Source organism: Amaranthus tricolor, chromosome 7 (genome assembly GCF_026212465.1).
Source record: "Amaranthus tricolor cultivar Red isolate AtriRed21 chromosome 7, ASM2621246v1, whole genome shotgun sequence".
Classification (NCBI taxonomy): Eukaryota; Viridiplantae; Streptophyta; class Magnoliopsida; order Caryophyllales; family Amaranthaceae; genus Amaranthus; species Amaranthus tricolor.
This window is the reverse complement of record NC_080053.1, coordinates 29,233,826-29,250,320: the sequence shown is the minus strand read 5'-3', so window position 1 is coordinate 29,250,320 and position 16,495 is coordinate 29,233,826. Positions and strand designations below refer to the sequence as shown.

Here is a 16,495-nt window from a genome sequence, read left to right as displayed (position 1 = left end):
CTTATTAAATATGTTGTTAAGGATGTATTCATTTTGAAGAACTAATTAGGCGTCCGTTATGTTTATCCGTTAATTAAAGTATGTCTATTATCAAGAAAAAATTTGGTCTAATTGAAAATATTACTAATTTGAAATTTTGTAATTAGTTATAACTTTGTGGGGGTAATTATAATATTTTCTCCCTTTTTAGATGTATTGGAGCATGATATAATGTATTTTGCCTATTATAATGTTTTGTTTCGCTAATTTTGATGTCGTTTTGTGTACCGGACAATTGTAATTTCTTATTAAACAATATTTTAAAATATGGTGTGAAAAAAAAAAGAAAACAAAAGGTGAGAATCTTTTCTTTCTATAAAAGGGTAATTGGTAAATTTATATTTTATTTTCAATCTCATTCTCATTTATTAATTCTTAAATTATTCCCATACGCACGAGAAAGGATTGGATTATATTTTAACAATTCCTAACGATTAATTTTCTATCCCAATTCTATCTAAATATATTCAAATTTCCACTCTCACATACCAAACGCGCAGTAAAGGTAATCCATAAGATAACATTGAAATCACAAGGAATTCACAACCCCAATAAAAGCCCCCAAGACGTCTCTTTCTCCCTATCTCATTTCTTCCCCAATTCCCTTTTTTCCTGTCGCCTCCATCTCTCAAACCAAACCAAAACCCATTTCCTACTCTTATCTCTCTGCAAAAAATCCAAAAAATGAGAACCCAAATGCTAAGATCTGTTCAATCAGCGTCGAAAAGCAGCAAATTTGCAATCCGTAATTATGCATCAACCTCAAATCCAGAGCGTAAAGTTACCGTTCTCGGTGCCGCCGGTGGGATTGGACAACCTCTTTCCATGTTAATGAAATTAAACCCTCTTGTTTCCACCCTTTCTCTTTACGATCTTGCTGGTACTCCTGGTGTTGCTGCTGATTGTAGCCATATTAACACTAGAGCTCAAGTATTTCTCTTCTCTAATCTGGGTTTTTTTAATTTGTGTTGATTGTGTTTATGGTGGATTAGTGGTGATTTTAATTGTTTTTGACTGTTTCTAAGCTCCTACATTTTTCTAAATCTGTGTTATTCTCCCTTTTTCTCTTTTGTTTGTTGGGTTTTTTTTTTAGTGTTTGGAAGGTTTTGTTACCCTATGGAGCTTAGGGTTTATGCTTAGTGATGGAGCAATGGCGAATCTAGGGTAGTAGTGTAGGACGGGTCAACACTGAACCAATTTGACTGCATTATTCTGTTTTGTAATCAAATAACCCGTATGGTCTAGTAGGATGGTTTGTCATTTTGTTTGGACATTCATTGAGCTCGGATATGATTGCTCCATTTTTTCAATGTATGGTTGGGCAATTTCAATGGGGAAACTAGAAGGGTTTTTTGGAGTTTATTTTTTAAAGGTACATTAGGTGTTGAAATTTTAGGATAGGCAATGAAGGGAAAGAAATGGAGAGGATCCAAACCCATTTATTAGATCATTGTATGAGTAATAAGGTTAAAAGGAGGAAACTTTGCAGTTTGTTAGGTACTTTATTTTGTATAGGAGAACATGAAAGGGAATAATTTTGAAGAATTCAAGTTTCCATTTTTCAATGCTTGTTTTTAATGGAATGAATTATGTTTGGTTGGCTAGTAATAGTGTAAAAGAACACCAGTGAAAGAGTGAACAGAAGTTAGGCAGAAAAAGATCAGAGCTTTACAAAGCAAAGTGGGGATTTTGTAGGATTCTTTACATTCAATTTGTTTTGGCTTTTAAGGAATCTCATCTACTTTCTCCTATCAAACATCGAAAATTCACTCAATCTCTACCCGAAGCAAAATATTATGTGCATCGTGCAACACCGTTCTGCTCGACCACATCAATTGTTTTCAGGACATGTGTGGTTTTCAATGTGTAGCATGCAACTTAGAGAAAACATATTTCTATGAAAACCTTTATTTTCCTATGCGGTGCACAAAATATTTCATAATTCAATTTGCTTTCCTTTTGGTTCATATCTTTCCTACTAAAAAAGACGTGAAGATGAGATTTTTGTGATTAAAGGACCAGAATATCTCATTTATAAGCTTGAAATCTTGTAATAAATTCATGCCATTATGTAATAGTACAATGTGTGATTGTTATGTTAGCAATCAGCAGGACAAAATGACCATTTGCTTTCTGAGCGAGTACATTTTTCGCATGCTAAGTTATTAGTTTGAGATCTTATCTGTTCAGTATTGAAATACATCGTCCTATTGAGTTACTACTAACCCTATATACTAGCATATATTCTTGCTCTTTGTGTGTATTTTGTGTTTTGGGAATTAATTTGTTATGTGATTGCTCATGCAGGTTTTTGGCTATGCTGAAGATAAGGAATTGGGGAAGGCTCTTGAAGGTTCCGATGTTGTTATAATTCCCGCTGGTGTGCCTAGGAAACCGGGTATGACACGTGATGACCTCTTTAACATTAATGCTGGTATCGTGAAAAACCTATGTACTGCTGTTGCCAAGTACTGTCCTAATGTGAGTTCAAATTCACTCGTCTGGCTATTTTAATGACTAATACCTTTTAGCTTATGTAACTGATTATGCATCCTGTATTGAACTGGGGACTGGCTCTGGATTAGGCTCTTGTCAACATGATCAGCAACCCCGTGAACTCAACCGTGCCAATTGCCTCTGAGGTCTTCAAGAAAGCTGGGACTTATGATCCCAAGAGGTTGTTCGGTGTGACAACTCTGGATGTAGTTAGGGCTAAAACTTTCTATGCTACAAAAGCTGGTCTTCCAGTTGAAGGTATTTATGGAGCTATTAATGATGCATGTTAATAATAAGTTATAATTATCTCGTGAGGATGAACTGTCGAATATATTTGTTATATGTTGAATTTTCACATTTAAATGGCCCATAATTGCACCGTTGTGGTTTTTCTAATTACCCTTTCTGCCTACTCTTGTTTGCAGAGGTCAATGTGCCTGTTGTTGGAGGACATGCTGGCATAACCATCCTGCCCTTGTTTTCTCAAGTGATTTTCATGGCCCTTGCTTTCCCTCATTCCCCTCCCCCCTGCCTCTCGACGAGAAGAAACTGTGCCCTTCCATTATTTGAGTTGGTTTTTGTCCTTTTACATTACCGTTTCTAAGTGTACATGCTCTCATGTAGGCTCACCCACAAGCCAATTTATCAGAATCTGACATTGAGAAACTTACAAAGCGAACACAAGATGGAGGAACAGAGGTTGTCGAGGCCAAGGCTGGAAAGGGTTCAGCAACATTGTCAATGGCGTAAGTGCTTTTGAATTCGGAAAATTTCTCTATTATCTATATGTGGGCTGTTTTTATCTTGACCTTAAAGACTCGTAAATTTCCAGTAACTGGGACATTAGGCAGCTGGTTTCATTTTTGTTCATAAAGCTAATTTCAATCAGAGATGACATTTGCCCTTTAATTTCAATCAGGATTTAATTGGATCGATTGATCCTTGAATTGGAATGTTTTATCAAGCTCAATCTTCTCTGAAAAGTTTAAGATGTCAGATGTTGGTTAGGTGGTTATCATTTTCTGAAGCTCTTGGAGTAATATTCTGATCTTGTGCAGTTATGCTGGGGCTATTTTTGCCGATGCCTGCTTAAAGGGACTCAACGGTGTACCTGATGTTGTGGAATGCTCGTTCGTAGAGTCAAATGTGACTGAACTACCCTTCTTTGCTTCTAAGGTAAGAATGATATTATGTCGACTGTTTTTATGACTTCTGAACGCTTAATAAACTGTTGACGGATGCCCCCTAATTCCTATGACTTAATTACGTCAATAAAGCTCCCGGATAATGAAATCACTATATAAACTAGTTTGATTTTCACAATATGTAAATATAATGAAATTGCTGCTGATGGGGTGCTGATGAAATGTTGCTTGGACTATGTATTTTGCACCCTTACATTTCATCATTTTCCGCATATGAGGGAATTCCCAACTGTACACTGTTTTTCGTAAAGGAAACTTCCTAAACTTATTCGCTTCTGTAGAACAAGAATAACAGTCGGTTCTTGTTTTTGCTTGTGTTTTGTGGGCTAGTTCATATTTCCTTGTTATTTTGTTGCTGATATTGGTTGGTTCAGCGTCTTGTATTCTTCCAACTCCTATGGTTATATTTTTTTTAATTATACGAATGTGCTGTTTTGTTTTGGCCTACAGGTGAGATTGGGGAAGAACGGAGTAGAAGAAATCTATGGATTGGGGACCTTGTCGGATTATGAGCAAAAGGGTCTGGAAGCACTGAAGGTTGAGCTCAAAGCATCCATCGAAAAAGGAATTGAATTCGCAAGGAAGAACTGAGTGTCAGAACACAAATACAGTCCAGTATTTCAAATATTAGTTCTGGTATCCTGCACTGTAAAACCTTGCAAATTTTGTTAGTTGGTTTCTGAATTCGAAAGCCATGAAAGGCTCTGCCTTTTGGTGTCGGCTGGATTGAAACGTTAATAAGATGCATGGACCAAACGTTTTGGTGAGATCAATTAGTTATTTTACCGTGCTCATGCTCGTGCCTGCGCTTTGCGCTCATTTTTTTCTAACTACTGGCTAAATCAAGATTTTTACCGTGCTTGTGGTTATGTTCTTTCTCGAAGTATCATGTCTCGCTTGCCCTCAAAATTAGACATGTTAAATGGGCTGGATGTTTCAAGTTCATTGAATTGACCCAGTCATAAATTTATCATCATTTTAATCTCATCTTTATAAAATAGAACTTTTAAAGCCATAATTGTAGAAAATTAATTCAAATAATAAAATTTGACTAGTACTTGAAAATATTAATATAAAACTTAAAAATTCTCAAAATGTTAGTAACATAGGTTGGATTAGTCGGGGTCTCGATTGGGTTTCTAGGAGTTGGGCAAAGACACGATAACCCATCTTGGTTTGATGAAGTGTGAGATTTAAAAGTTCATCATTCAGCACACATCGCTTGTGAATATTTATAAATACTCTCAAATTCAATAATCAATCAATAAATAAAAGAATAGATCAAAAATATACTTCTCAACTTGTGTACTAATTTGAAAATTTGTCACATGTGACATTTTCCCACACAATATCACCACTTGCAAGTATTTCAGAATATAGCCGACAGCCTTCACATGCAATTGAAGGAGAGGCCGAAAGCACGTACAATTTATGCTGTTTGGTGTTGAGACTTCTAAGGTTTCCTTACAATTTCTGTATGTGACCAAGAGGCCGAAAGCACAACAAAAAAAGACCAAAATATTGGGTGATGATCGAGCACTCGAACTCAAAACAAATACGATGCAAACAAACTAGACACCGAAAGAATTCCATCTATCCTCGGTACAAATAAATAAATTACAGTACATCGCTAAACGCTAATTTGGAAACAAATTCATGTCTAATCCACCTACAATCCTACAGGAATTACTTACCTCCCTATATGTACGCCGGTAGACAGTAATAATCAAGTATGTCATCTTTGCCTAACATAAAAATACTTAACGCAGAAATGTGAGTAGCATTTAAGCAAAAATGTACAATCGCTACACCAGCATCTCGAGACTCGAAATCACCAACGCAAAGATTATGATACAAAACCTATGTATTACGACCATTGATGTAAAAAAGGTGTCTACTTATGATGATGGCGAGCCAAAAGCCACAAACTGAGCAGCAACATCAAGCAGAATGCATAAGCTTTGCAGTTCTGCATCCATCAGCACGTACTATTGCATCTAACAGCCTAATACTGCCAAACCCCGAAAAAAAAAACTCACATCAGATTTTACGAACAAGCTGCTGCTAAATAAATCACTAAATCAAACAGTAAGTGTATGAAACTAGGCAGCATTTAACTCCTCGGACTAACTTTGTTAAGCTAAATTGATTTGTCACAAAGCATAGACAAATCTTCAAGCAAAGTCAAAATGGGTTTTCAGATATGTATGTATTTTTGTCCACAAAATTTCAAAGCCACCTGTCCAGGCAGCGTTATGAATGACTTACACAGAGAAACAAGAGTCCCAGAACCTAATCCAGGGGCAAAAGCACTCATCTTGATTAAGCGAAGCAACTTGCCTTTGCGTTTAAATCACATAACAAAAACAAAGGCGACAAAAGTCGATAAATTTTCTTAGTAAGGGCTGATTTTCAATTTAAAAGGCCCCAAGAATGCCAAAGGGGGCAGACTGGCAGAGATCATCATTCCCCATTATAGTGGCGCGTTTGCCTTAGTTCTTTGGCACAAAGATCATACTTTTACCTTAATAAAAAGCAGAGCAAACATGTTATATCACTTAGTCTTTCAGCATAGTGACCGGTAAACATACTTTTCGAAGAAATGTACGACAATACCAAATATTTCTTTATTATGGGTTCAGGAAACAGGGAGATTCAAAAGTGACACAAATATACATTGTCAAACTGTTGTAACAAGCAAGGAATATTATAGTTGCTAGCAAAAACAAACCAGCTTCTCAAATTGCGAAATTAATCTATTAAATAGAACTACAGAATTGCAACCCACCTTAGACAATTAGATTCTATGTTAATGGCCTCCATCTGAATCAGAAGCAGAAGAGCTATCACTATCTGAATCTGCAAGAAAAATGTGAGGGTATGATGAATGTTCTGTCGTTCTTTTTTATAAAAAAAACAGGGAAGGCATCCGAGCCAAGTACTAAAAGATTAGGTTCATTTTATTACCACTAGAAGAGGATCCTGAGTCACTACTAGAACCGCTCGAGCTACTTGAACCACTAGCATTATCACTATGCCTTTCCGGTTGAGCACGAGGAGAACCGGCAACGTTCCCTTCATCTAGTAAAGATCCATTCAAGCAAATAAATCAAAGCGAACAATATCAAATCCAATTGGTAAAAAAAGATCTGAAAACATTATCACTATGCCTTTCCCATCATTAAGTTTTTCTTGAGCAATTTACCTGCTGTGGTTTCTCTAGGCATTTGAATATTTGCAGGAGCTGGAATCTGCAACAAGTGAACATACAGATCAATAAACATGTTGAAAGGTTTTAGGTCATAAATATACATCATCGTCATAGCCAGAACCCAGCATATCCCGTTCATAGAACCTATGATCAGAATGTGGGGAAGATTGGTTGACGGCAAACCATACCCCCATCAAAAGAGATAAGGAGGTTGCGGTTAGTGAGACCCTCGAGAACAAAAATACTCACTGATTCTTGAGCAGCCCGTGCAGCTTCTGCTCTAGCTTGAGCAAGTTCAGCTCTCCTCTTATACTTGCTCAAGCTCTTCTTGTAATTTGTTACAAATCTATCAAGCTCCCAAAGTGTCTCAGTATCAACACTGTCTATATCCACTTCAATCTCATCATCACGTTGTGACAAAGCTGAATTCCTCCTTCTAATGATCTGAACTATAGAATCAAGCTTTTCAGAAGGTAAATTCTGAAGATTAGTGCCAAGCTTTTGCTTCTCCTCAAAAGTCATATCCCTTTTATTGAGATCCTTAGCTTTTGGCTTTTGTAAAGCAGGCTTTCTCCCCACCGAATATGTAGACTTCGGCGTTGATTGTGGACGAACAGGCATGGATTGTGACCTCTCCAAATTTCTCATATCATGGAAAGTTCGAGGGGTTTGTATATGTGGAGGCGGAGCAAAGGTCATAGGAACCGAACCACGAGCATGGGAATAAGTCATCCTAGATGTCGGAGTTGGCACCCCCAAATCACCCATCATTTGGCTCCTCAATTTTTGATCATATTCTGATTCAATAGCAGGCCACCTCTCTTCAAACATATCAAGCAACTCTGTAGCCATGATATGAACATCTTGCCCTGCAGGATTATAGGTCATGGCATTATGGAAAGTAAGTCTCACATCCTCTGCAAATTCCCTAGGAGTTTTGTACCAATTCTTTGCCAACCTAGTCTTCACTGTGCCCAAATCCATTGGATGCTTTATAATATCGAAATAATCATGTAAACCAAGCCCCTTTACATCCACAGGTTGATTGAACACCCACCCATGCTTGTGTTTCATTATCTTCTGAAGCAAACTACTACATTTGCTAAAACTTTTCTTATCAATTTTAAACCCATAATCAAATTCTGACCCACTATGCCTCTTGCCTCCACTAGACTTCGTCTTCCTAATACTCTCCGGTGGGAGCTTATCCTTACCCAGAAGAAACTCCGAATTTCGATACAAAGAATTGGCCTTGGGAGTCCTCTTCTCCTTCTCAACAATTTCACCAACATATCCATGGTGATGATTGTTATCCATGACAGAGACAGTAAGTTGCCTAAACGGCCTAGGGTCATTATAAGGAACTGAACCTGTATCAGAATCCATCCGCATACCGCTACCCCTTATCTCGGTTCCACCTACAGGAACATTGCTTTCAACCCCAATATCACTAGAATACTGATTAATCTCAACCTCCTTAGCTTCAAGCCTTTTTGCCATTTTCCTAACTTCATCAAGCTCATCCTCTAATTTCCTTTTCAAGTCTCTAATCTCCTCAATTGACCTAGCTGCTGAAACACTAATATTCAACCTATCACCTACCTGAATAGCCAAGGATCTAAACACAGACCCATTACCCAAATTCCCATCATGTCCATCAGGATGAGGTGCTTCAGCGCGATTAAGACTAAAGGAATCCCCAGAAATAGTATCTACATGAGACAAATTCTGCTGTGGCTGTGATGAATTGGCTTGTTCAACAGCCCCTTTCGGAGAAGAAGATGAAGACGGAAGGTTTTGCTGAACATCATTAGTATTCTTGTCATTCTCATGGTTGTCAACACTGTTGTAACTGCTACTTTTGTTACTGGCAGGGGTAGTGACACCATTGACAACAACATGATTGTTTGGAACATTGTTTTCCTTCAAAGAAATGCTCTTTTCATTATTGTTTTCATTTTCAGGGGCTTTCGAGGCAACGACAGCAGCAGGAGAATTGGTGTTGGCGGTAACAGTTGTGGTGGTTGAAGAATCAGGATTCTTCAAAACATTGTTTTTCTTTCTGAAATTCTTACGAGTATAAACTTTACTGTTTTCACTCCATTTATATTTCTCTTTGGGAAGCTCATCAGCTCCTAAAGTCCCAGAAGCCATACATGTACGGTCTTCTTCCAGCTCCAAAAACCCTAATAAATTAATCCCCTGAAAAACCCTAACTTTCGATTGGTGTCGAATTTCGAAAACTAGGGTTTTAGATCGGAACCCTAAGAATTCACCGAACAAAGAAGTAGATCTGATTAAACCCTAAATCAACAGAAAATCACAGTAAAACAAATAAAAAAATTACAATTTGAATACAATTAAAATAAAGAAAAAAATCATATAAAAAAAAACAGATCTTTTTATGCTTTCTCTCTCTTAAAAAATAAAAATCCCAACTTTAATGAAAAGCATAAATTAAAATTGAAATCAATATACAAACCTTAAATTATTGATGATTGTAGAAATAGAATCAATCTAAATAATTGGAGGGAGATGGATGGTAATTGAGTGTAGAAATCGGGGGATTGAGAAGAGATAAATAGAAAGAGGGAAGAAATGAGCCGTCGAGGAGAGAGAAAGATAAATTAGGGTTTGAGAGAAATATTTGCAAAAAGGGGCTTCCGACAAAGTGAAATTGTTTTACGAGTTTGAGTTGGAAGTTTGAGTTTCCACACGTGATTTCACCCACGTGCCGACAATTAAAAGGAATAGTTTGTTTGACTAAAGATTTCAAATAATTTTTTGAGTTAAATGTTAAGCAAAAGTTGAAAAATAACTCCAAAAATATAAAGCAACATAATAAGAAATATGTAATAAAAAAAAATTAAGGGTATAGGTAAAAAAATAAGAGCAAAATGCGATCCTGTTCAAAAAAATCCGATCGATGACCCGCTAATCCGTATTAATCGTATTACTTTTTTAAAAGTTACGGGTCAAATACTTAAACCCCCTTAATCGAATTGGGTCATAGGTTTGTCACAATTCATTGTGACGTGAGCGTTTAAGAGTTTGTCCTCTTTAGGTAAACTAAACTAGTACAAAATTACATTTCATTAATCGAAATAGAATTTTTTTAAAAGAATTGCTTTAAAATTGAATTAATTGACAACTTAATTACATATAAGCTAAAATAAAAATAACAAATCGAAAATAATAAACCTAGCAAGTTTAATTTCTTTTGTGGAGATGATTGAAAGTTAAGTTAGTAGTTGGAAAACATCTTTATTATATGCAAATCAGAAACTTTTAAAATTAATTTTTTGTAATGAAGTGATTTTAATTTCCAAATTTAATGTGAATCCAATGGAGTATAAAACATATAAAATAGTTGTTATTTGTTATAAACTACCTTCAAATTAGGTAAATATATTTATGAAGGTAATTAGTTGGTAAAAAAGTTATATAGTGATGTTGTTAGAAAAATTAGTGTTTAACGTGGCTCCGATACCATGAGAAAACTATAATATGGGAATAATCTGTGTTGTCCTTTCATTAACTCCAACCAATATTTATATAATACAAGATGGTAACCGTAGAATTAGTAAAAAACCGTCACCAAACCGTCACCAAAGATAATGAAACTGCTGAAAGTGTGATAATGTAACCGTCACCAAATATACCAAACCGTCACCAAAGATAATGAAACTGCTGAAAGTGTGATAATGTAACCGTCACCAAATATCTGATGTATACCGCGAAGTGCACATATCCTCAATAGATGTGTTTTATTAATAGTTGAAAAGGACTACTTTAAAAATAAAACGTTCTTACGCGAGACCATGTTATTTTCAACATTTGCAATTGAACGATACTAGACTAAATCTTACTAAACATATGAATATCAAACATAAATAAGTCAAATTTAATTAAATTTAATTTTACGAGAAATAGAGCTCTTACACTCGCTACGGTAGCATTTCATAGTCTTCATAAGATTAAATTGTTAATATTGAATTGAAATGAACTTAGCTAATAAAGAAGAAAAGAATCAGCCAAACATACAATTCATAGAGAAAATTAATCTGAAATAACTAAAAATAAAATTTATGATGAAACTCTATTAGATTGTACTCCCCTTCCCACTCATTACAATATAATTTTGGCATTTAAAATGATGAGTCACATAAATAGGCATACAACAATCTTAAAGCTTCGAAATTAACATTTGCTAACGTTTTATGTGCAAAAAGGTCACGGTGGAACAATTTGGTAAACCTCAAGATTTACCTTGTGAATTTTTTAAAAGCTTTAATTGTCACATGAAAAACCCAAAACCTCAAAGTTATCACGTGAAATTTCTCAAAAAATATTAAGAACTTGCTCTTCATGTCATCACCATGCCCAATATCAGGGTCTGAGGAGGATTATAAAGCGACATACGATATACTTATCGAAGGAGATAATAAGATTACGGTCAAAAAGATACTCAAATCTCACAACATTTTACATGAAAGGTGTTTAGTAAAATGGTTAGCAAGAACATGTTCAAAATCATACATTTCATATCATTCATGCTAATTTGGGGCTAAGAAGTCTCTCCACATATTTACCTAATATATCAACCTCTAAATTCACCTTTTGGCCAACATTTTTCAATGGTATCACCACATTTTGCTGAGTATAAGCAACTAACATTATGTTGAAGCAACCTTCTTCATCAAAGACATCCACCACAGTCAAACTTGTACCATCAATTGCAATAAACCCTTTTGGTACAATGTACTTGAGTATCTCTTGACTTGTTTTTATTTTCACCCACAATGAATCTCCTTCTTCGGTAAGTGATACAATTTCACCTGTCCCATCAACATGTCCCTGGAGTATAGTTCTTTGGTTTAGCATTATATAACGGATTAAATTAGAAAGATATTTTAAATTACGTGCTCTTCTTATTTATATGAAGTTGTTGTAGATAATGTTTGTTATCAATGATTAATCATAAACAACCTCTTTGTTACCCTTCAAACCACGCCTATGTGGAAGTCACTTAATGGCACTAGAATAATGAAATGTATCATTATAGTTTTTCTATTTTTAAAATAAAGTGACACAAAATAAGATCAATAACATGTCATCACTCTAATATCAAGTGAATTCCCACCATACAGAGTTTACAGAATCATAAACAACCTCTTTGTTACCTCGCTTCCGACAAAAAGGAGTATGAAGATTCGGTCCAAGGACATTATTAGGAAGCCAAAGGGCGAAGGCTAGCTCCACTAAGCTATCACAACCTCATAATAGTTAGAGCTATTTATTTGGGATAAGGTCTATGGAGCAACATATATACAATACAATTGAGCATGTATACTAGAAAACACTTAGAGCTATTATAGTAATAACACGCAATATTACACTCTATTCACCGTACAATTTACAATTTCTCAAAGACTCTAGCCTAACAATAAGTATTAAACTACAGCAAAATTATATAAACTAATGTAGAACTCTCTTCATCCCCATAAGTTTGACATACTTTTCATTTTAGTTTGACCCTTTAAAACTAAACATTTTTTGTTTGGCTCCAACTTTCTCTCTTTTAATCTATCTACAAACTCATTCTCTTTTACTGATTCGTATATTTCTTCCACCCACTAATTTTTAGTCTTATAGTTCAACCATAAATTAAATTATACTCCTCTTACTATTAGTGTGTCAATCTCATAAAAATGGAAAGGAAACTTAATGCCCTTAATTTTAGTGTCCATAAACACCTCATTGAATAATGAATGAACAACTAACCTGAACAAAATGACCACCCATCCTTGTAGTAGGCTGAAGAGCTCGTTCCAAATTAACAAGTGAGCCTGGTTCAAGCTCCAATAGCGTCGTCTTCCTAAGCGTCTCAGGTGCTAAACCAAGGGTGAATTCCGACGTATTAGCATCAAATTCTGTCACAGTTAAACATGTTCCATTAACTGCAATACTGTCTCCAAGATTCACATCTTGGAGGACAATTTTCCCCCTAACTTTCAAGTGAAATCCACCATCTTCACCAGTACCCATTTCCTTAACTTGTCCAATCTCTTCAACAATGCCAGTAAACATGGAACTTATTTGATTTCTCATGTATTGAAATCTCAGGAACTGAGGTTTTGGGGTAGTGTTAAATAGTTTGGATACTGAATTTTTTAGATTTGGGTTGAATTTAATATGTCCATTGGAGTTATTGAGGGTACATAATGTGGGTTTGTGTGTAGAGAGCATGGGAGATAACAGGGATAAAGATGCTGTGCTTGCCATATTTGGCTAATTTTGGCTCAAACAGGTATTTAGAAGCTGCAGAGTAAATTGAAATATAACAGCCATTAGAATATGTTTCCCATTAAAACCCATATAACTTGATCTAGCAGACAGGACAGGAGTAGCACAATAAAATGTAAAATTAGATTAGGTTCTGATTCTGTAACCTGTACATTATTAGTTGTGGCTGGCTACAATCTTATACTTAGCTGAATATAAGCCTTAAAACAACCATTTCAAGATTTACAACCATTTCAAGATTTAAAAAGCTAAATCTAACACTTAGGACCCTTGCTCTAAGCCTCAATTTTCCTTCTCCACGGTCTTAATTTAATTTTTTACTTATTGAATTTTTTACTTAGCTACTCCAACCGTAAAATTCTATTTCAAGACTCAGAGTGTCTATTTCGGTTTAAAATTTGTTAAATCCAAGACTTACGTCTATTTTAAGGTCTAAAATGTCCCTTTTAAACTTTAAAATAACAATTTCAAAATTATGAGCTGAAAATAGGGCTGTCTCACAGGAGATTTGCCGTAAAAAATTGATTATATAACAAATCTAATAATACAACGAAAACAAGATTCAAAATATACAGAACAATCAATCAAACAACAAATTAAAAGAAGAACAATGAAATTAACAAATAATAAGAAAACGAGAGGAAATGAAACACTTACCAGAACCAGATTGAAAGCAAAAAGATGGAAACGGATTGAGAAGAAGTATAGAGATAGAACAGAATGAGAAGACTCACCGACATAAAGAAGGATCCCAGAATTATTAATTGGAATTCCTTCGATCAACAAATCATTTTTAGTCAAACTCATGAATCATGCCCTAATTTGGTTTAGGCATGTTTCTGCACTCTTTAAGATGCCCTCCACTTGGTAATAGATTTGTTCTTCATTGCTAACACGTAACAGCCTTACTCCTCCCTTTTGAATTTGAGATATTGCAAAAGTCGGGACGTTTGATTTTTTACTAATCTAATGCATTTGTTTAAATTTTAATATCATTATCTCTATCTAAAAATTTATACTCCCTCCGAACCAATTTAGATGTCCCATTTGCTTGGACACGATTATTAAGGATGTTGTGGGGTCCATTAAAAAGGGTAGGTAGTAAAGATTAAGTAGTGAAGGGTAAGTAGTAAAGATTAAGTAGTGAAGGGTAAGTAGTAAAGATTAAGTAGTGAAGGGTAAATTGTGAAAGGTAAGTTGTGAAGGGTAGTTGGACAAGTAATGTATATGGGGTATATTCGTAATTACTTATGTGAACTAAGGATATTTAGGTAAAAAAAGATTGACAAAAATAAAAATGAGACAACTAAGAAGACTTTGCCAAATAAGGAAATGGGACAACTAAATTGGTTCGGAAGGAGTATTATTTTAAGCAAGATCTCACCTAATTATTTAACTTATATATAAAAAAATAATAAAAATAAATAAATGAATAATAAATGTTTTTGTTGTAAGTAATTATGTATTGTAGGTTTGGTTTTCCATTTGTAAGTGCATTTTTAGTTATTCATGAATTTTACATTACGATTTCCATTTTAGCCTAATTTAGTTTCACAAAAACATGGGTGAGCTTACTTATGAGACGCGTCTTATTGGGCCGGCCTAATTGTATATATATTTTTTTTACCGATTTAACAAATTAAAATATCAATTTTAAGAGTTAAAAAGACCAATTCAAAAAATTTAAAAGACCGATTTCGAGGATTTGGCATTGACATTTTAAGTCGTGGAATTCGACAGTTTCAATACTTAAAAAATCAATTTTAAGACTTAAAAGAGTAATTACATGACATTACATTCTCATTTCAACTTTAAAATAGGATGACTAAAACATTAAAGTTGATATTAAAAACTTTGAAATTGGTCTTAAAATTGGATTTTTAAATCTTGAAATTGCCCTTTTAAGTCTTAAAATTAGTATGTCATAATATTTTTAAAAAATTATTGGATCTGGACCAGTTACACGTCTAAGACTATCTCACAGGAGAGTAACTAATTTAGTTTCGGAAGTTTAGAGGGGAAATTTAAAGATTTTATGTTATAAAAATTAAATTTTAAACCTCGAAACATAATTTTAAAATAATGATTATAAACATTTGAATATTTTTTAGAGAATATATATTAGGATCCTTATTCTTGCGAATATGTCTATGCCATTAATGAATAGATCATATTCATAACTAAAATTCTCAAAATAAAGTTGCCTAAATATTGAATTCCTAAATAGCATACATGTAGGCTCGAGGAATTCTCGCAAAAAACGTGCATAAAATCGCTGAAATTATGAACACTTTTTAGGAAAAACACTAGCATTTTCAATCGTCTTATGAAAATAATTGACAAATTCAACAAGTGTATATTTAAAACGTAAAAATCTCGATATTTAAGAATTTCACAGCTCTAAAACATAATTTGTTTTCATAATGCCCTGATTTTTAATAATATGTCTCAACTCATATACTAATGGCTACATTGATGTTAAAAATTAAGAACATAAACAACTACATGAAAACGTTGAACATTAATCTTTGAAAAGGCTAAGGAAAACAAATTAGCATTATCACATAAGTGCACATTTCATAGATGACCAATTTTCTTGTTGTGACCATGTTCTCGATTAATTTTACATGAACGTTGCCGACATGCAAACTCATTAATCTCATTTAGGAACCCAGATGTGCGAGTTCGATTTGCATCTATCCTTTTTTTAGAGTCATCACCGATGGGTTTGGGATCCTGAATAAGGTGATCAATATGCTTTATCACAGTAGATTTCAAAACTTGTCATATACGTGTCTATTATAGTAAAAGTGTTAAAAGAAGAATCCACAACCCCAAGAACTACCACAATCCATATGTTTATGGCTTCGTTCAAACTTGATTTTTATGTTCTTTCACATATGCAAGTCTTTAGCAAGATTAACCGTGTGCACCTTTTTACCCTTTTCTTACAGGCGTACTCACGTTCAATCTTCATCTCAAATAAACCTTGTTTATAGTTAAATGACGTCACTATATAGGCGAAATATTTTTGCATATTATTCCCAATACTTAGTGTGACAATGAGTGATAATCAGAGTTTTTCTCAAACTTATTCCTACCTTTTTGGTGCCATGACGCAAAATGTTAATGATGATATAAATTATTTTTGGATACAATATGATCAAATAACTAACTGAATGTGTTGAAAGAGTTTATGCGAGAGATATTAAAATTTAAAAAATAATAGTAAGGGCAA

General features: G+C 34.4%; 3 protein-coding genes across 5 annotated transcripts; 1 reads left to right on the top strand and 2 right to left on the bottom strand.

Moving 5' to 3' along the window:
* The first annotated feature begins 502 nt into the window (after window positions 1–502).
* LOC130817461 (malate dehydrogenase, mitochondrial) lies at window positions 503–4,532 on the top strand. The gene is made up of 7 exons (XM_057683174.1): window positions 503–969; window positions 2,347–2,520; window positions 2,625–2,793; window positions 2,961–3,022; window positions 3,160–3,281; window positions 3,594–3,711; window positions 4,191–4,532. Exons 1-7 carry the CDS (start codon window positions 724–726, stop codon window positions 4,329–4,331), a joined length of 1,032 nt encoding a protein of 343 aa, XP_057539157.1. The 5' UTR covers window positions 503–723; the 3' UTR covers window positions 4,332–4,532.
* A 544-nt stretch (window positions 4,533–5,076) lies between these two features.
* LOC130817459 (transcription factor GTE4-like) lies at window positions 5,077–9,612 on the bottom strand. 2 transcript variants are annotated; one of them, XM_057683172.1, is made up of 6 exons: window positions 9,434–9,612; window positions 7,201–9,255; window positions 6,946–6,991; window positions 6,708–6,821; window positions 6,529–6,599; window positions 5,077–5,751 (listed from the first exon to the last, which is right to left on the bottom strand). In XM_057683172.1, exons 2-5 carry the CDS (start codon window positions 9,103–9,105, stop codon window positions 6,550–6,552), a joined length of 2,115 nt encoding a protein of 704 aa, XP_057539155.1. In that variant the 5' UTR covers window positions 9,106–9,255; window positions 9,434–9,612; the 3' UTR covers window positions 5,077–5,751; window positions 6,529–6,549. The 2 variants fall into 2 exon arrangements, with proteins under 2 accessions (XP_057539155.1, XP_057539156.1); XM_057683173.1 differs by having other exon boundaries at window positions 7,201–9,215.
* Window positions 9,613–11,401: 1,789 nt separating this feature from the next.
* On the bottom strand, window positions 11,402–14,181 carry LOC130818112 (riboflavin synthase-like). 2 transcript variants are annotated; one of them, XM_057684152.1, is made up of 3 exons: window positions 13,915–14,181; window positions 12,736–13,272; window positions 11,402–11,808 (listed from the first exon to the last, which is right to left on the bottom strand). In XM_057684152.1, the coding sequence occupies exons 2-3, from the start codon at window positions 13,234–13,236 to the stop codon at window positions 11,503–11,505; spliced, it is 807 nt and encodes a 268-aa protein (XP_057540135.1). In that variant the 5' UTR covers window positions 13,237–13,272; window positions 13,915–14,181; the 3' UTR covers window positions 11,402–11,502. The 2 variants fall into 2 exon arrangements, with proteins under 2 accessions (XP_057540135.1, XP_057540136.1); XM_057684153.1 differs by having other exon boundaries at window positions 13,992–14,181.
* Window positions 14,182–16,495: the final 2,314 nt, after the last annotated feature.